Genomic DNA, 20,310 nt, shown 5'->3' with positions numbered 1-20,310 from the left:
AAAAACCTGGCGCTTCAACTCAGAAATGGACGAAAACTAATAACACCCACACCCATGGAATGAACACACAAATGGCAAGACAAGTGACAAGGCCAGACCAAAACCAAGTGCAGGGAAGTATCAGCTGCCGAATGGGAGGGACCCCCCAGGTGCTCCCGTTCCTATAGTGGGCCCTACTGGAAACAAAGGAGAGAGACAGGTCCAACCCAAGTTGAACCACAGAAAGAGGGCATTAGAATGAAAGGGGAAAGACTGGCAACCAAACAGAAACCACAGGGCCCATGGAGCTCAAGGGCACAGGTATGAGGGCACCCCTTCCACCCACCCCCACCGCCCTCCAGGTGCCCAGGGAGGCGATGGCAGCTGCACACCAGGATGGGACATCCATTAGTCTGAACACAGGGGAGGGGGCATCACCACTAAAATAGCCTGCCAAACAACCCACAACTATGCACAGAAAATAGGATTGAGACCCCTAGCACACTACAATGCAAGACACTGGCAGGGACATGTGCCATAGTTGGCCAAAAGTGAGGGAGCACAATAAAGCACCACCACTAACCAACCCCCACAACCCCTCAAAAAAAAAAAAAAAAAAAACACATCCCTCTTCTTACACCTCTCGAACTCTAAACTAAACACAGCCATACCACTTCAGCACAACACATCGCACGCATGTCACTGCAACAACGAAACAGACCACACATTGCCTCGAATAGCCCATGACAACTCCACACATTGCCTCGAATAGCCCATGACAACTAGAGACTGAAGAATGCACACCTAAGCTGAGCGAACGGTGTAAACCAAACTGAAGCTGCCAAAAGCAACATCACTGCTCTCATGCTTTCACCCCCCCCTCTTAGTTCTACCAGCCTCCCCACCCCATTTGCCTCCTTTCTCTTGGACCATCCTTCCCAGGTGGAACTTGGGTCCTTTCTCTCCGCTATCACTCCCTCTACTTGTGGTGTCCCCCAGGGATCTAACCCATCCCTCTGGTTCTCAATGTGTACATGGCCCCTCTGGCCCACAGGATCTCTGCCTTCACCTCCAACTTTCAGTGTTACGCGGATGACACAGCTCTTTCAGGCTACCCTCAGACGACGACTCCTCGCTCATTCCCGACAGTCTCTCTGTCCGCAATTCAGTCTTGGTGTGCTGCGAACAATCTGCCTCAATGCCAGAAAGACAGATCGTCCTCATTGGGACCCCTGCCCCCGCTTTCCCACTTGCTCTGGCCGGCCTCCCTTGGCGGTGCACCCTCACCCACTAGTAAGGCTTAAAATCTAGTGATCTACTCTCTCCTCCTCTCACATCTCGGACATCTCTATAAAAATCCCACTACCAGTTGCACAGAGGTATTCTACCTATTCTCACTTTCTCCCCGAGACGTACCGTCTCCAGTGCCCCAGTTCTTTCTAGACTAGACCAATCTTCCTACTTCTACTCTCCGACCTCTACAACTCATCCTTGGTCTCAAGCCCAGGGACTGCATCTCTCCGGTGATGAAATTCCTCCACTGGCTCCTGGTGGCTGCAAGGCCCTCTGCATAGTACACAAAGCACCATCTGCAACTCTCTCTCCTTAAATACTCTTTTAGAGCCCTCCGCTCGTCCTTTCAACTCTCTGCGCGGGAGCCAATTTTCAAACAGATTTGGGGGTAAATCATTATCCTCTGCAGGTGAGTCCCTCTGGAACAACCTCGCTGCCTCTCTCCGCCTTGAGCCCAATTTCCTTCAGTTCTGGAAACTCCTCAAGACCATCCTCGTCCGTTCCTCTTTCTCTATCCCTCCTCTCCCTTGTTAACCCCCTCTCTATTCTTGCCCACTTCCCCCCCCCTTCCTCTATCCCTAATTCCGCTCAGTTTGCTGACCGACTGGTGCACCTCCAAAGCCACACAAGTCTCAGGCTTCCCCGCCAGCCCTCGCACTTGCCCCCAGACCTCGGCACTCTACTCACCACTACTGCAATTTATTCCATAAGAATGGCAACCTCTCTGCACTTAACCCGAGGGCCCTGCTGGACTGGGCGCACTTGTCCCCCTCACCTCCTGTCTGTGCACTTACATTACCTAGATTGCACTATGTCTAGTTCGTCCATGCCAGTACGCTAGTTTTTTTGTTACTGTATGTTACTCTCCTTCTCCTCCCCTTACCACCTAAATCTGTCACGCACTTGCACTATCTGAAACATCGTGGGCCTAGTATGGTAGTGTAAGGATTGTATGCTCTTCTCCCCCTCAACCCCCCTTTTCTCGCTATTCCTTTGTGTCTTGCACTAGTAATAATTGCTGTCAGGCCTAATTTCCTAGCCATTTTATTTTGTTAGATCATCCGAAAACTTAAAGGCCTAAGAATGACTGTATTCCCTTGTTGCCTTCCCACTTTGAAGCACTTCACTTGTGTATGAGCGCTTTACAAATAAACAATTACAATTAACTTACCCTCTTGCTTTTCTGATCTGTCAGAGGACCGCGGTATAAATATCATTTAACCTAACAGTCATAGCCACATTCAAAAGTGCCTGGATGGATGGCAGCAGATGTCTACCGGAGTCATGCGTTAAGCTCAGATGGAGCCAGAGCAAAGCTATCGGCATCACAGATCAGGCACAGGCAAATAAATCAAGCAGCAGTGCCTAGAATGTGACAGCACTTGCCAAGGAGCCTGGTGTTTCTCTGGAGGAGGAGGGTGGGGGGATGTTAGTGAGAAGAGTGATAGGATGGGTCCAGAACCAGGAGAAACTGGTTTGCGTGTGTTGGCTTGCAGTTGGTTGGTTACGTGCAGTGGCTTATTGTATCCGTGCAGGTACGGTCCAATGCCTGGGTTGTGGTATGTAGGAGTGCGTCTGTGTGTTTTATGTGTAGATTGGATAATATTTCAGGTTGTGCGCACTGGCTTGTTGTATCTGCATGCGCCTTTGTGAATATCTCAAATCTAGGTGTGTTTTGAGCTCCACATTTGCATTGCACACTATCAAATTAACTGGAACCCCTGGAGGCCCTAAAGCACCTTCCTTGGGGTGTGAGGACCCCGCACCAAGGGCCGGAGAGAGGCATGGGTAGGCACACCCTTGAAGAGCAAACCCTTCAACCATCCACCCAGGCATTCACCACTGCTAAACAGAGGAAAGCCACCACCACGCACAGAACCCGGCTAATGAACCTCTACACACGCACAGCACAGGCAGAGACGCTGAGCACAGAAGTCCAATCCAACGAGGTAAGAAAAGCCCACTAACACAACCCTAAAACCTCAAGTTCCACATACACCTCTTCAACGCAACCCCTTCTCTGCACAGCAAGCCGCATGCACTTCACAACAACAAAACAAACTACACAGTCCCGTACAACAGCAAATGGGAATCTACCGAGCAGCCAAGTTCTGCAAATGGTGCAAATCGGACTGACGCGGTCAACAGGACATCACAACTCTCGCTCTTCCTCTTCCTGCTATGCCATACTAACCCACCCCACACTCATTCTTTTCGATCAGTCAGAGCGCCATGGGAGCAATCCGGTAGGGATAGTGTACGGTATAAATGATCATTAAAATTGGGTGCCTTTGTGAATATCTCAAATCTAGGGGTGCTTTTCCATCTCCACACCCCCATTTTTTGCATTGCTTTGCCTGCCTTTTGAATCTAGGCGTGTTATTTCTCAAAGTCCACCCTTCTGTGCTCGGGTGCTCCCATTGCTTCTGTCTGCTCTCCCCTGGCTACTAGGACGCCGGTGGAGTATCTGCCCGTGCAGTACAGCCCCTTGCTCTATCCTTCAACTGGTCTCTCTCTGCCTCCTCTATTGCACTCACCATCTCCCCTATCCATTCTAACTGCTAATACTATCACCTTCTCTCACAAAGTCTGGAAGGAAAAAGTCTAAAAAAATAATTGACCACCAACCCTGGTTTGCCCATCGCCGACACCAAAGTCAGTGCAACTTCCAGACATTTTTTGTCACCGATATCCTCTTTTCTGTCCTCACCTTATCGCTACTCTCTCCCATAGCATTTTCTCCCATTAATAGTGGCACTAGATGGGAAGTACTCTTGGCGGGCTTAACATCCAGATGTATCATTAATGTAATGGCACAGGGTCCTCAACCAAACCTCCACCTATGACGCTTGCCATCTCTTTATAAACTTCCTTCATGACCCTGCTACTCTCTCTGTCCTTCCTCCCCCTCTGAGTGGGGTACCATGCCCCTGTACCGACCACCAGAAAACCTTTAAAAAGGCAGAGACCCAATTCATCTGGTCATGCTAAATGCCTGCTCCACAATCAAATACTCTGCTGACATCTGCCTCCTCCTTGAAGGCCCTCACGAGACATGTTTCAAGGCCAGCCCAGTCACTGCTTTTGACTCCCTTCTCCCCGACGGCTACAAGATCATCTCTAAGCCACCCCCCAAACGAGATGGTGGGGGGGGGGGGGGGGGGAGGTCGGCGGGGGGTTGCCCCTAATCTACCCCAAGTGGGCCCCCTCTTCCCTCATACCCACTCAGCCATACTACTCTTTCAAGATCCCGGTCTCGAAGTTGGTCATCTCCCTTACCTCATCCATGGCCATTGCCACCATCTATCGACCACATGGCTCCATTACACTGTTCCTCTCAGAATGGGCGGATTTCTCCCCCCGCCTGTCATTTTCGTCTAAACTCCTTTTTGGTGATTTCAGCATCCACCTCGACTCCTCAATCATGGCCACCACTCTCTTCAGCGACCTTTGCACCTCACGCTCCCTCTCCATTCTCCCCTCTAGTCCTACTCACTCGGCTGGACACTCAATGCCTTCATCCACACTGATCTACTTTCCCCCGCCAAGACCACCCCTTCACATCCTCTCACCTGGGCCCTCCCAGTCCCCTGACCTTGCATCCCCCAGCTCTGCCAACCTCGTTCTCAGATATTCACCCGAGAAACGAGTTGTCAGCTGCTGCCTTCATCCCCCCCCTTCCCCTCCCACTGCAGAGCAACCTCCACCTCGCCATCACCAACACTCTCGGTATCCTTGCCCCAGTTAGGAGGATCCATTAGAAACATGCCACCAAGTGTTAACACCTGATACGAAGCGCTGAAGCACAAGTGCAACGCTGCGGAGCGAAGTGGAAGACCTCAAGCTTATCCTCCGACAAACTGGTGTGTCACCTTCTCAAAAGGCAATATCGTTAGTCTCCATTCGCTCCAAGGCGGCTCACATTCAGGCTCATGTCTCTGGTGCATCCAACAACACGGGTGAACTAACTAGCAATCCCTCAGCAGTCTCCACCACACCTCTTCCCTCTCAGGCCATCTGCACTGCACTGGCCACCCACTACACTGACAAAACTCAGGACATCCGGAGCACTCCACAGCCCCCACCCCACTGCCCTTCCCCCTCCTATCTCTCTCTCCCCTTCCGATCCGACCCCTGCCCACCCCCCATCCTCCCTCTCCTCCTCCTCCCCTATCACATCAGACGAGGACTCCAGGGTGGTCCGCTGTATGAGGTCTCCTCCAAACAGGTCCCGCCTGTTCTCCCAGAACTATTAAGGACAATATCGACTATCTCGCCCCTGCACTTACTGACTTCTGCAATCGCTCTCTTGCTACTTCCCTTCCTCCATGAAACACTCGTGTGCGCCCCCTCCTAAATAAGCCTTCTGCAGACTCCTCATGTCGGGTTAACTATCGCCCCATCTCTATCCTCCTCTTCCTTGGGGAAACTCCAGGAGAAATTGGTCCTCCCACAACTGACCCAGAATACCGAGCTGGTTAGTTTTCTGGAATTCAAAAAAACTATTTGATACCTGGCTCTTCACCCCAAAATCAGAAGGGAACGAGTAGGAATCATAAATTCGGGCAGAAACAGGAAGCCCAGGGAGGGACCCACAATCCATTGCCTAACCATCCCCAACTGATGGGCGTACATTTTGGACCTCTCATGCACACACACCACCAAGATTACAGAGGAATACCACAGTAGGCAGGGACCGCCATATTAGAAGTGAAGGGGGAGACCCATAACCTACCTAACCATTTCTAAACCTAGAGGGGGTGAGGGGGATGGGGGGTTTTGCAGGTAAAGACACATCCACAACTCATGTCCACATACCACTAGACTTCTACAGAAGATAATTACCACACAGCAACGTATGTGCCGTCTAGGATGCTAAACAATAATCAAAGCATAGATGGTCATAGATGCCGACCACAGAAAGCAGGTAAAAAAATTAAAATAGACAAAAAATATTCTCTGCTAAACCAATACTAAAACCATTTTCCACAAACTCTTCTACAAAAATTCAGACTATGACATCTCTGCACAGCAAACCGCATGTAGTTCACACTGCAACATACAAACACCCATGCACAACAGCACATGGTAATCTCCCAGACTCGGAAATCGCACCTAAGCTCAGCGAACGGTGTAAACTGAAGCTGCCAACAGATCATCATATCTCACTTTACTATTCCCACTGCACCCTACAAACCACTCGCGCCCGTTTCACACCTTTTTCAGATCTGCCAGAGCGCCATGGGACCACTCCGGTGGTGATCTTGTTAAAGGTTACTTGTACCGCACACTAACATTGGTTGCCTACATGACCATCAATCTGGATTCAGATCATCCAGAGGCACGGAAACTAACACCTGTGAAGGACTGCTTGCATCTCTGGATTTCAAATCTGCTGTTCTCATTTTAGTCCCTGTGCATTTGATACGGTCAACCATTCCATTCTCAAAAAGACTGATGCCCCTGGTATCTCAGCGGGCACTGGACTGGCCGTCATCCTTCCTCACCGACTGTCCTTCCCAAGTGATACTGGGATCTTTCTCCTCTTCCACCTCAATCTCTACCTGTGGCGTCCCCCAGGGTTCCAACCTCTCACCATGGCTCTAAAGTCCATCTCGCCCCACTTGCTCACCTGATCTCTTCTTTCTCCCCTCACTTCCAAACTTCCCGCTGACCCTCTTGCCACCTCCTCTATCATTCCCGACAGCCTCTCTGCTATCCAGTTATGGTGTGCTTCTAACAACCACTGCCTCAATGCCAGCAAGACAGCCTCCCTCTCCGACCCTCTTTGGGCTCCCCCCACCTCTTTCTACTGAAGCCAGAAACCTCAAGAGTCATCTTTTGACGACTCCTCCTTTCCTCCCTCACATCCTGGACCTTGCCAAGAGGGCCCATTTCCACCTCCTCAGATGCATCCTTCCCTTCCTCAGCTTTCCCCAGAAGCTCAAGCCCTGGTACTCTCTAGGCTGTACTATTGCAATAGCCTCTTCCTTAATCTGCCATCTTCCCCTTTGTGCCCCCTCCATCTTATCGAGAATAGGGCTGCAAGACATATCCTTGGCCTCAAGCCCAGGGACTTCATATCTCTCCAGCCCTAAAATCCCTCCACTGGCTCCATATTGCTGCAAAGATCTAATTCAAATCCCCTTGCATCATCCATAAGGCTGTCTGAGGCCAGGGACCACATGATCTACAATCTGCTCTCACCAAATACTCTCCCTCTTATTCTGGCTCCAACTCTTGTGTGTGATGCGCTTTTCCAAGCAGCGAGCTGGTGGCTGATCTTTCCTCCGCTGGCTCCGTCCTCTGGAACCCCCCACTACCCCAATCCCTGCCCCGGAACGCCTAAAATACCAGAAGCACCGCAAGACTTTCCTCTTCACCTTCTCCTTCCCCTCCCCCTCCCCTGCTAAACCCCTCAGTCGCAGAGATTGGTGGCCTTGGCCCTTGTGTCCTCCTGGGTCATTGCTGTCCTCCCACTGGCCTGCAGCCCCTCCTGCTCCCAGCACTTGCCCTTGGGCAACCACTGGCCCGTGTCTCGCACAGGACCGCACTTTATATAAGGAGATGACCAACCATTCTCTATGCAACCTCTGCCTAGCACTTAACCGAAACCTTGCAACCTACACCCTGGCACTCACCCCTCCACCCCTGGGAATCTCCTTAGCACTTATCCCCACTGCCCCCCTCTCCCACTTGCACAATACGAATGCTCACAAGGCCTAGTAGGACCAACTCTATCCTGTTCTTTATTGTATTCTATTGCCTTTATCCCATGTTCCCTCCCTTTGCCCTGTGGGTGCTTTGAAACAATGTTGTGCTGTACAAGCGCCTTATAAAAGCACAATAAATAGAAAAAAAGTCAAGGTTTTTTGTTGTAATGAAAAAATCCTATTATTCACCTTAAACCACATGCAAACACGGCCCAAAGGGGGTCTTCTAAAATGATACACCAATTCAAAAATCCTGCAAAACCGCACCATTACAATAACTCTGCAAATCCATTGCAAGACACTTCAGTAAACAAACGTCATAAGGAGGACCAAATGGCCAACTCGAAACTTACCTCCATCAGAGTTGAGATCATGCATCTTCAGCTGCATATCTAGACCCCCGCTCCATGCGTGGCTCGGATCCTACAACACAAGAGAGGCAACGCATTAATCCACTGCAAGCAGCACATCAAAAAGGAGTCCAGTCTGGGCAACGTTCCAACTCTAAAAGGAAGCTTCAGTGCCTAAAAGTTCCTTAGTTGTCCTCTAGCAAACCACTGCAGTACGGCCTTGTGGCTGACATGGACCACTTAAAGAGGAAGCTATAAAGCAAGGTAGAAAGAAATGGCAGAATTGAGCTGCACTGCCAGAGCTTTATGCAGGCCCTAGCACTGAAGAATGCAAGATGGTCGAAGGCTACTGCAGGTCAAGGATTAGAAGCATTTACAGGGCTGTGAGGTACGTATAGGTCATAACCCACAAAAAACTGGCAAGAACTGACAGACCCTGGAACAGAACAGCCTCAACAGTCTTGGAACTATTCATAATGGGCATTAATAAAATGCAGTGACAACTGCAATCCCACCACTCCCCCACTCGCCCCCCCCCCCCCGACGCCCATTTTCCGCCTACAAAAGAAATACGTCCCACTGAGAAAATGCAGTCACTGGCCAAGGAGGAACGGCCAGGAGCTACCTATATATGTAGCAGACAGTGGTTTTAACACTTCCATACAAAACGGCCTGCAGCAATGCCTTAAACTCCTCCCATATATGATCCTTAACCCCTAGATCCTTAAAGGCTTACATAAAATGCGCAGTCCAGCACTGGCCCCGCGTGCTGGTACTTTAACCGCATGGTGTTGGTGGACACATCATAGAGTCGCACTGAAGTGTCCCAGGAGGAAGCCAGCAAAAATTGAGGCGAACTTGGGCTGAACTTGACAGCAGAGACCCCATCTTCAGGAGATTGGTTCAGTTTAAATTCACTCGACCCCGTCATCTGAAAAGGAAAAAAGGTTTTGAAAGATTAACACATTTGAACTGGATGTGACGTAATAAACCATTCCCATCAGAATTGCTTTGAGGAAAAAAAATGTGCTATGGGGTCTGTGACGACTGCCACTCAGATATAAGATGGATATAAGACATTTCAATAGAGTGAAGACAATGGCAAACCAAGGGTGACCCAACTCTTTTCAAGGCACCAGCAATAGTGTGTGGATCCCAAGAGCAAAGGGGCACTCTCGAACTCAGAGAAACTACCATGGCAAGTAGCAAGCACTGAGACTTTGCCTAAACTACCGGCAGGATGCAAACGTTTCACCGGACATTGGCTAGTAATATTTGGCTCTTGGCCAGTAAAAACATGTGTTGCGAGTGTATAGCATTGAGGTGGCGAGGATTCCTTCCTTCCTTTGCTGTCCCCTCCTTGACGACCATGCCTTCTTTTTCTTCTGCCCCTCCCACCCCTCCAGGCTTCTTCTACATGTCTACAGGGCGTACCTCCAATTTGTACCTCTCCTCGGAAGACCTTCAAGGACGGCAACCTTCTCCATATAGCCACTCTTAATGCTCGCTCAGCTGTCAAACATTCCTGACATCTGCCACCTCCGTGAAGAACTTGACCATGATGTCCTCGGTCTCACCGAGACATGGTTCATGGCCAGCTCTGTCACAAGCTTTGACACGCTCCCTGAAGGCTACAATATCCTCTCCGCGCCCAGGTCCAATCATTCCAGAGGGGGGGTGTAGCCCTGATCTTCCCCGAGTGGATTCCTGCCTCTCATTCCCACTCAGGCCTACTCTTCTTTGAAATGCCTTGTCAGCAGGCTCCCTCTCCTGGCCATTCCCTTACTGTGGCTACCATCCAGCAGCCACCTGGTCAGATCTCCCTCTGAGTGGGCGGACCTCTCCTCTTCCTCCTGGCCCCAATATATATATATATATTCCTCTCCTCTCCTCTCCTCAACTCACTCTGCAGGGCACAATCTGGATGTTCTGATCTCTACAGAGCTTCCCCTTTCTATCCCTCTCACTACTCCTCTCTCCTGGAGTGATCACGTTCTCCTTTCCTCCCAGCTCACTCTCTCCACCCCCTCAGGCCAAGCCAACTCCTACACTGCCACCTACCTTCTCGGTTATGTGACCCACGAAGCGTCAGTTGAGGCTTTCGCTGCCACGTTCTCACACTCTCCCCTTTGGCTGACTCCCACCCTGACACAGCCCTCTCCATTCTCCACTCTGCTATATCCGATACTCTTGATGTTCTTGCCCCCGTCATGAGGATCCACTTGAAGCACAAAGCCAAGTGCAACTCCAGGTACGCAAGTGCAGGGTGGTTGAGAGAAAATGTGTGCTTCCAGTACATCCTCTGACAAAGTGGCCTGCCGCCTGCTCCAAAGGCAATACCGGCTCTCTGTCCGCAATAAAAACAGAGCCCACATTCAAGTCTGCATCTCTGTGGCATCTAACAATTTGGCCGAATTCTAAAATCTGCAAGGCCAACCCTGCTGCAGTCTCTACCTCTCCTGACCCCTCCCAGGCCCTACGCATGGCCCTGGCCTCTCTTCCTCTCCCGCTGCCCCCTCCACTCCCTGCTCTTCCTCTGGCACTTCTTCGACCACCTCTCCTCCCTCCAGCTCTTCCTTTTCTCCCCAGACAAGGTTTCTAGAAAAATCTGATCTATGAAAGTCTCGTCAAAACAGGTGCATCCCTGTTCCTCCAAAACCATCAAGGACCACATTGACACCTTTTCACCCGCTCTGGCAGACTTCTGCAACCACTCCTTCGCCAGTGGGGTCTTCCCTCCCCCCCGAAGCACTCCCTTGTGCACCATCTTCTTAAGAAATCCTTCGCCGACCCATCCTGTCGGGCTAACTATCACCCAATCTCCATCACTCCTTTCCTGCGCAAACTCCTGGAAAAGAAGGCCATCTCCCGACTTAATCTTCACACCGAATCTACTGGTTGTCTCAATGACAATCAGTCTGGCTTCAGTGCTGCCAGAAGCACGGAAATTGCTCTCCTGAACATCTGTGAAGACCTGCTCTCCAACCTTGATTCCAACACCCCGGTGTACTCATCTTGAGCTCTCTTCTGACTTGACACGGTCACCATGCCATCCTGTTCAACCGTCTCCGTGATAACCTGGGTCTCACCGATCAGGCCCTGGCTTTGCTCCTCTCTGATGGACCTTCCCAGGTCCAACTTGGGTCGTTCTCCATCTCTACCTCGGGTGTTCCCCAGGGGTCTAACCCCTCTCTCTGGCTTTTCAACCAATATCTGGCACTTCTTGCCCACCGCATTGCCGCTCTCTGTCCCAACTTTCAGTGCTATGCGGATGACACTGAAAATTTTCAGGATCCCTTCTGCCACTTCTCTCATCTCTGTCTGCTATCCAGGAGTGGTGTGCCGCCAATGATCTCTGCCTTAAGCCAGTAAGACTGAGATCCTCCTAATCGGCACACCTGCTCCCTCCTTTCCTATCGTTCTCTGGCCAGCCTCGTTTGGCCCTCTTCCTGCACCCACATGTGAGGCTAAAAACCTCAGTGTCATCCTAACTCCACACACTCCTTCTGTCCTCACATCTCGACGTCTAAGAAATCACACTACCAGCTGCATCTACTCAAGAGGCAGTCTTCCTTTCATCTCCTTCCCCCAGAAGCTCACTGTCTCCAGAGCTCTGGTTCTCTCTAGGCTGGACTACATCACCGGTCTCTTTCTAAATCTGCCCACTTCTATGATCCGCCCACTGCAACTCATCCAGAACAGGACTCCGAGACTTATCCTTGGCCTCAAGCCCAGGGACCGTATCTCTCCAGGACAAAATCTCTGCACTGGCGCCCAGTGGTTGCGAGGATTAAGTTCAAAACCCTTTGCATTATCCACAAGGCCTTCAGGGGCCTCAATAGCTTCAACTCATCTTCCTGCTTGAGCTCTTCGCTCATCCATCTCCAGCTCCCTCAGGGTCAGTCGCTTCTCCAAGCAATGAGTTGGTGGTAGATCTTTCTTCGGCTGGGGCTTCCCCCTGGAACAGCCTCCATGAAACTTGAGGAGAACCATCTTCAGTTCCGGAAGCACCTCAAAACCTTTGCTTCTGCTTTCCCCTCACCTACTGAATTCCTGGCTAGAACTAATACTGCACTGGTCACCCTCTGACCTTGGGCCCAGGTCCCCTTCCCCCGCCAGTTGCACACCTGCACGGCCTCCCTGGCAACCCCTGCACTTGGGGACTGTTATCTGTATCCCTACAGTCCCACTACCAGCACTTGACACATGATGTCTGCACTTACCCTTGCACTTGCCACCAGTAGGCTACACTTTTTACTTACTGCTTTTATTTATTGTAATATTTCTTTTTACTGTCAATCCCATGTACTGCACTGCCTGCCCCCTCATTACTCCCCCGTCATTCCCCGCGCACTTTTCCCCTTCCCCTGAACACTTGCACAATCTCAATGTCACCTGGCCTAGTAAGATTGTTGTCCGTCTTCCCTCAGCTCCCCCTCCCTTGCCTCTTCGAACCTTGAAACACTTGTGTATAGGCGCGTTATAAATGCCATATCATAACCTTCAACACGTGCATCTGCTTAAAAGATCTAGCCTGCCAATTCCTAGATACTTGCTTCACACAGCGAGAACCAGAGCCACAAAGCGACCGGGTTCTTGAAGTGAAGCTGCCAACAGCACATCAAAGCTCTTGCTCTGTTCCCGCTCAATCCCACCAACAACCCTGTAACCCACAACCCTCCTTCCAAATCCAGATGGTCAGGGAGCCAAGAGACCAGGCAAGTGGCAGTGTGCAGTACAAGACCAGATAACCTCTTGCACTGGAGTGTGGGGACACCGGGACCATGGCCTGTGCTGGGGAGCCAGCTCGGGCAAACTAAATATAGGCATGTACTGGTGATAAGACAGCTGCTATGGTTCTCCAAACAGCAGTTGCTTTGTAGAGACCAGAGGCTGGCTAAGGATAAGATGAGAAAAGGTTGCACACAAGCGAAAAAGACCAATATGCCACTGCCCAGTCGCTGACAACCAAGCAGGCCGCTCAAGGGGCCAGTGGAGATACCAGAGCCGGACGCTGCTGAGCTGACACTGACCGAGGTCGTGCAGACGTACACGAATTCTAGGACAGCGCTCGAATCCAAGAAGTACTCCGTGGGTACAGAGGTCACACTGCTGCACCAGGATGTGCATAAACTGACAGCGAGGAGGAGCGCAGTTTATCAGCGGAACTCTGATGTAGAAGACACACTGCACTCCATGAAGCACCAAAGTCAAAGTTACAGGGCCGTACAAAGGATCTTGAGAGGGCAGAGCCAGGAGGAAAACCAGCATATAGTTTGCCTGCCGGAGCAGACAGAAGGTCCATCAGTGGAACTTCCACCTCGAAAAAATGGTTTGCGGAGGTGGTTGCCCGAGGGAACTGTCAAACTCTTACTCTGGAGAAGGGACAGAAGCCCCGCAGCCCCCCTGCGCAGTTGTAGCCAAGCTTAATTTCTGCAACCCAGCAATGCCATCCTTGAAGCACACAAAAAAGAAAATGCCCCTTGCCCCTTCACCATCAACGCGAACATATTTATGGACTATACCAGAGCAATCCTTGGTTGTGGTCCAGAGGCACGGCGCGGTGGGGGGTTTGGGGGGAATACTGTGTTTTACACGAGATATACACACACACACACTTACACACACTTATTCGGGAAGCCACAGGAAGCTTGAACTAAATTGACACCCACATACCAAACACTGGGACGAGGGAGCACTACAGATGCAGATGGCCCGAGGAACAATATGCTGGGTGTGGGGGGGAATTCATGGGATTTGTGCCTTGTCCAGTATGAATGAGAAAGATGTTGGCCATAAGGTGCACAACGACCCTCTCGGTGCAGAGGATCGGGGGGGGCGAAATCTCTGGTTCAGAGGAGAAGTGTTCTGTTGGGGTAAGCCAAGGACAGAGGGGCGACAGATAATCCGGGTTTGGGAGGGAGGAAAGGGTTTTGTGGGGTTTTACTGTTTGGTTGGTTATACTCTGGCACCAACGGCAAGAATAAATGTAAACACCACCGAGTATGGAGGAGTCAAAGCCGTGACCCCCCCCCCTCCCAGACCTCCCCCACCCCCTGGATATCCATGGCAGATAACACAAATTGTTTATAAAGCGCTTAATGCCAGAGACCAGTTTCTAAGTGTGAGCCCGGGATTCGAACCTGTGTTGCTATGCGTGCGGATCTTGCTTCCACCGGCCTCTGACAAGCTCAAAGTAGCATTGTGCTCTGATAAACCAAATCAAACCAGTTCTTTATTCAAGAGACCCACTTACAGGGGGTGGATTGTATGAGCGCTTATTCCACGCGCAGGGTACATAACCCGCAGAAAGGGCACACAAAGTGGTACATTCCTATGGCCTCAAAAAACAAACCGCTCAACAGAAAGCGAGTTTGGACAGTGACACGACAGATATCGATGCAGCAATGTCAAACTTACAATCAGGGAAAACACAGGGCCTAAATGGTTCCAGGTCGAAGTACCCTGCATTAAGTAGGCATCAAAATATTAAACTTGATGCCCGCTCTTTTAGATGTTCACAAAACTCACCACCCCACATGAGATTTAATAAAAATAGCCTATGGGTTTATAAAATACACTCATGCAAGCTTTTTGAGCTGTGATTGACTGATCTAATATCCAGTTCTGTCACACTAGGAGACATAGGAGTTGTGCGTTTTTTTGCATTATAGTTGCTCGCTTTTTCGCTCCAGTGATCCATTCTCTCTAAATAAGTACCAATGCAGGTTGGGGCACCCATACATTTGGTTAGTGGAGGGACAGCTTTTCTCCCATACCATGCCCATTCGATAGGCGCTGCACCGCACGCTGCCTATGGATAGGCAACCCATTGTAGGGACAGGGTGTTCTCACAGGGCAAGATAGTTGCACTTCGCTGTTGGTTCCCCTTCCTGCTATTCTCCCAACTATGTGAGCCTCAACCACATACATATATATTTTTTCTCCAAAGAATCGTTCTTAATGTGATACGAGTTACAAAAGGCACAGAGAGGGTAGAAGAGCCGATGCAGATGTTTCTCCATAGTAAGACCGAGGGGTCACAGCCCCCGGACCTGCAGAGGGAAATAATAGCATCTTCCCCAGGACAATCCCCTCCCCCCATTGCCCTGCACATGGAGTCTTATAAGCTTATCTCGCTCATTAACAATGAAGCCAAGATTCTCACGAAGGTGCGAGCGAACCGCCTGCTCGGGATAATGTCCACACTGGTGCATGCATACCAGTGTGGCTTCATGCTGGGGTGCTATCCTCGTATGAATATTCGCTGGGTACATGGTTATCAATCAGAGGATTCCCCCAGAAAACCTGCCCTGGGAAAGGTAGACACTCCCTGATCCCGACCCTGGGGGCGGTGTTCTCCGGGAGGATCACATGGAAGGGAAGAAATCAGGTCAGGATGAATGGGAATATCCCTTCACTAACTTTCCTAAAGACCATACAATCTTAATGGCCTACTGTAAAATGTAAACTATGAAAAGGAAAGGGTAATGAACATTGTGTACTTCAGGTGCCCAGAGTACCAGGACAAGGAAGATGGATGCAGAGGCACTAGACTGCAAGGCGCAGTCTAATGGTTCTAACGACCCACACCAGATCGGGACTGTTAAATATAAAAGGCCCCCTCAGGTGCAGGCCATCAGGAGAAGTAGATGGAGTGTCTGCAGAGGCTCAATGTTGCAGTGGCAGCAGAGGAAGAAGACAAGCTGAGAAGCGGAGCCGCTGCTGTATCCAGAGAGGATGGCAGCCCGAGGGAGTCTCCAACGTTGGTGGCCATGCATGCAGAGGTTGCATGTCTGGAAGTGTTGCATTGAGTGCAGAGGTTGCGCGGCGGGAAGCATTATTTTGAAAAGCTTTCCCCATTGTAACTGGTGCTCCGGTCGTCGGCAAGCACCGGAGTGTCTCTGGAGCGAGGAACGCTCCTCTCCCAACCAGCCGTCGCAGCAACTGAAAGAAAGACGTTTACAGAACAAACCTGAGGTAGCAGAAGGCATTGGGGCAGCGGAGCAAGCAGACGCGTATGAAGCAACCAGCGAGTTCACTACTATTCTGTAACCCTGGAACACTCCATAATCGCCTGCTGGCCATTAATGATAACAATGAATACAGAACCGATGTAAAGAAGCTAAAGAGGCAGAATAAAGAATTTTTGGAACAGACAAGGTTATAATTATACATAAGATCGAAGTAATTGTCAAAACCAAAAGAGCAATATTAAAAGAAGTTGACAAGAACCAATATTGCCAAAGCCAAGAAAGCAATATTAAAGCAAGTAGACAAGAACCTTCACTGCAAGAGTCAAAAGAAGGCAATTCAGAAGCAAGCCAAGTATAACCCATATTGCCAAAGAGAGAAAGACACAATAGTTGGAAAAGACCCAAACAAGCATCGTCTTAACCAAAGAGAAGCAAGTGTGACGGAAAGCCATTATCAGCCTTTGGTTGATGCAAGAGTGGGAAAATAAGAATGGCATGAGAGAAGTCCTCCTGATAGAAAGTATTCAGGAGGAGAGGAGCATAAACTGTGGTGCAGGTGGCAATCACAAGCGTGTAACAGCACCAATGTGTCTCCTTTCTTCATAGTTGTTTGAAGTAAACTTTACCACAGAAGTACTTGTATTAAGTGTTGGGAGCTTTTAGTCCTGGCAGGAGAGTATACCAGGGAAGGGACTTTGTATTGGTAGTCCTGGCAGGTTTTTGGACCAGGAAGAAGTGCTTGAAGTACTGTTCTGTGGTTAAAGGTTGTGAAGAAGTGGCAAGACCACTAAAATGCTCTACTGTGGAATCATCCTGACAAAATATTGAAGTTGATAAAGATCTATTGTGCATAGCGCGCTGATCCCAGAAGTTGTGTTGAACTATTTGCTCCAAGTGGAGAGATGAAGACTTAGTCATCCATTTTGAACTGGTGGTCGAAGTCCAAGTGAGAGACTTTTGGAGAAAGAAGAAATTGATCATTAGATTTTGAACTGTTGATTGAAAACCTCAGGGGAAGGGGATCTCACCCAGGTTACAAAGAGAAAAAGTGATATGTTTTATTTTGGACATAACGGTTTGTTATATTTTAATTTCCATATATTCCCTTTATATGTTTGTTGTATGTGTGAGGGATAGATTCCTTTTGTTAAAGTGCAGCCTTTAGTTTATTTGGATAGGCATGGAAATAATCTTTAGGGTAGTGATAGGGAGGCATAAAATGGCATATTATGAACTTGGCCGCTTCCCATTTCCGACTCCTCACAACATGTTGCAATCAATCGAGCTAATGCGATTGAACACACGACTGCAATCTGTTCGATCAACTTTGAAAAGGCATTTGACGCAGTCTCCTGGCAGTTCCTAGGGGTTGGTCATGTTAGTTATGGGGTTCGGAAAGAACGTATGGTTGAGTGAAGCTTCTCTATAGCGCGGTAACTGCATCGCTGCAGGTTAACTGCTGTTTCTCACAGGCTTTCCTGCTGGAAAGAGGACTAGACAAGGGTGGCCTTAGGGCATGGGTGCACAACGTACGGCCCGCGGGCCAGTTGCGGCCCGCCATGCCCTTTTGACTGGCCCGCGAGGCACAAAGACTTTCCTAATGGAGGGCGGCCATTAGGAAAGTCTTTGTTGACTTCCGGGCCGGTGAAAACACTGGCCCTCATTGGCTCAGCACACACACGCATCACGTCGCTCCTACGAGCCATGTAATGCGTGTGTGCTGCACCAATGGAGGGCCAGCACTACGGCTGGCGTGGTCCATAAGGCTTGATGCCGGAAGGCATTTCAGCCTTGGACCATGCCAGCCGTAGTGCGATTCCAGCAACTTCCAGCTTACCTGCCTGCCTTCCAGCACGTCTCCGGTAAGTGGTCTGTTTGTGTTTGTGTGTCGGGTTTGTTTTGCTTTATGGTTTTTTTTTTTATTTTTCATTCAGTTTTTACAAACTTTTTGAAAACTTTTTTTTAAACACTTACTTTTTACACAAGAATAAAACACTTTTTTTAAAATGTACCAATTGCATCTAAAAGCCGCAGAGAACATTACGACTGGAAGACTGTTTCCCTTGGCTTGTCGCGCCTAAACTTTAGTGTAACTCTGCTCAGGCGATTTTTCTAGTTCTCTTTTAGTTCTATGCTCTTCGTGCCTTCTATTTTCGCAACTGTGTGAATGAAATTGATGACATTCTTGATCCTTGTCTCCACTGTTCGCCTGATCATTCGTTTGTGATTGTCTTATCCTCATCGTATGGAGAAGTCTCCTCTAACCGAATTTGCATTTGGTCGAGGAATCGCGTCATTGCGATCAGTAGGGATTTACTTTCGCCGATGTGGAGGTGCGTCCACCATTCTTCCAGACTATATGACAAGACTCGACATCTCTCTTTAAGCATTTTTCTCGTTGAACCTTGAGTTCAGGACATTGCAGGACCAGGTGTTTTAGATTTTCATCTTCCTCTGCGCATAACCTGCATTTCGAGTTTCTTGCCGCGATCTTCCTTCGATGGATTAAAATCTCTTTCGTTTCATAGATGTTTAAGCGAAATTTCAGGTATAGTCTTCGTAGTCGTTTACATGGTGATAACGTTAGGTATTTCGCTAGTGTGTTACGTCTTTTTGCTTCAGGAGGAGTGTTCCGCATGCATTTATGCGAAGATCTTTTTTCGTTGGTTTCTATCCAGTCCCAGTCTAGTAGTTTTCGTTTTACTAGCTCTGGATTCTGCCATAAGGTGTCTTCATCTGAACCCAACTGCGCTAAGATTTCTTTGCATTGTTGTTTCCACTCCCATAATGCTGATTTTCTTTGTCTTTTATCATCAGTCAAGAATTTGACGGGGGGTAAGTTTGCTGCTTCATGGGTTTTCCTAAATAGCGCTAGTTTGTTCCAGGTGATCCTCGCGTTCAGAGTGGGAAGACCCATCTCAAATAGTACACATGCTGTGGGTGTACTTAGTGGGATCTGCAGAATCCTTTTCCAGAAGATGCTTTCGCAACGGGCCCATATTTTGTAGTCGCACCCAAACATATTCTCGGCACCGTAAGAGAGAATTGGGCATACTTTACTTCTTACCGCTTCATAAGAAAATTTGCCATATTTTTGCTGTAAAATGGCGCCTTGTGCTGTTAATAATTTACAGCTATTTGAGTTTTTTTGTCATTGGGGTATCATTTATACTCGAGTTGATTATTGTCCCCAAGTATTTTGTGTGCGGTACTTTGTTTAATTTATTTGTTCCTATGTACCATGTTGATTTTTTTTTATTTGGACATCTTCCCCTTTGGTTTTCTAGTACTAGGATCTCCGATTTAGCCACATTGATCTCGAGACCTAAAGCTTCAACAAAGGTTCTTAGAGCTGTAAGTTTTCGTTGGAGCCCTATGGGAGTCTGGTCTATGATTACCATGTCATCCGCATACATGATGTGGTTTATTGGGACTCCATTTATTAGTGGCGGGAATGCAACCACAGAGGAGAATACTGATCCAACTTCTGATATGTAGAAGTTGAACAGGGTCGCTCCTAACGGGCACCCTTGTTTCACGCCCCTCTCAGTTGGTATGGGGTTGGTGAGGTTTCCTTCACGATCTAATCTCACCTGTATATAGGTGTCGGGAGTATAGCTCTTTGATGGCATGGATGAGGCTCGCATTACATCAAGTTTCTCCCATAATATTTCTCTATCCACACTGTCAAATGCATTTGCCATGTCGATAAAGGCGAGGTATAATTTTCTTCCTGATCTGATGGAATCAATTTTTAACAGGTTCAGTATCAGCAGATTTATGCTACAGCCTATACCTTTGACAAAGCCCGATTGGCGTTCGTCATATACTTTGTTTTGCTGGATCCACTTGGTCAGCTGGACTTGTAACATCGATGCGAACACTTTTCCCACTACATCAAGTAGGGCTATTGGGCGATAGTTCGCGGGTTCAGTACGAACGCCCTTCTTGTAAATTGGAACTATAATCCCGGCTTTCCATGTCCCAGGGATTTTCCCT

General features: G+C 49.1%; 1 protein-coding gene across 1 annotated transcript in view; it reads right to left on the bottom strand.

The window, feature by feature from the left end:
• BUB3 (BUB3 mitotic checkpoint protein) overlaps positions 1–20,310 on the bottom strand; it is a 142,235-nt gene that overhangs the window by 79,141 nt on the left and 42,784 nt on the right. Inside the window, exons 2-3 of the mRNA XM_069612026.1 lie at positions 9,072–9,266; positions 8,339–8,408 (exon numbers count right to left, since the gene is read on the bottom strand). Coding sequence (XP_069468127.1) covers positions 8,339–8,408; positions 9,072–9,266 — 265 coding nt within the window. The remainder of the gene's footprint in view (positions 1–8,338; positions 8,409–9,071; positions 9,267–20,310) is intronic.

This window comes from Ambystoma mexicanum, chromosome 8 (assembly GCF_040938575.1).
Source record: "Ambystoma mexicanum isolate Mex_15411 chromosome 8, UKY_AmexF1_1, whole genome shotgun sequence".
Classification (NCBI taxonomy): Eukaryota; Metazoa; Chordata; class Amphibia; order Caudata; family Ambystomatidae; genus Ambystoma; species Ambystoma mexicanum.
Note: the sequence above shows the minus strand (reverse complement) of the source record. Positions and strands in the feature narration are given on the sequence as shown.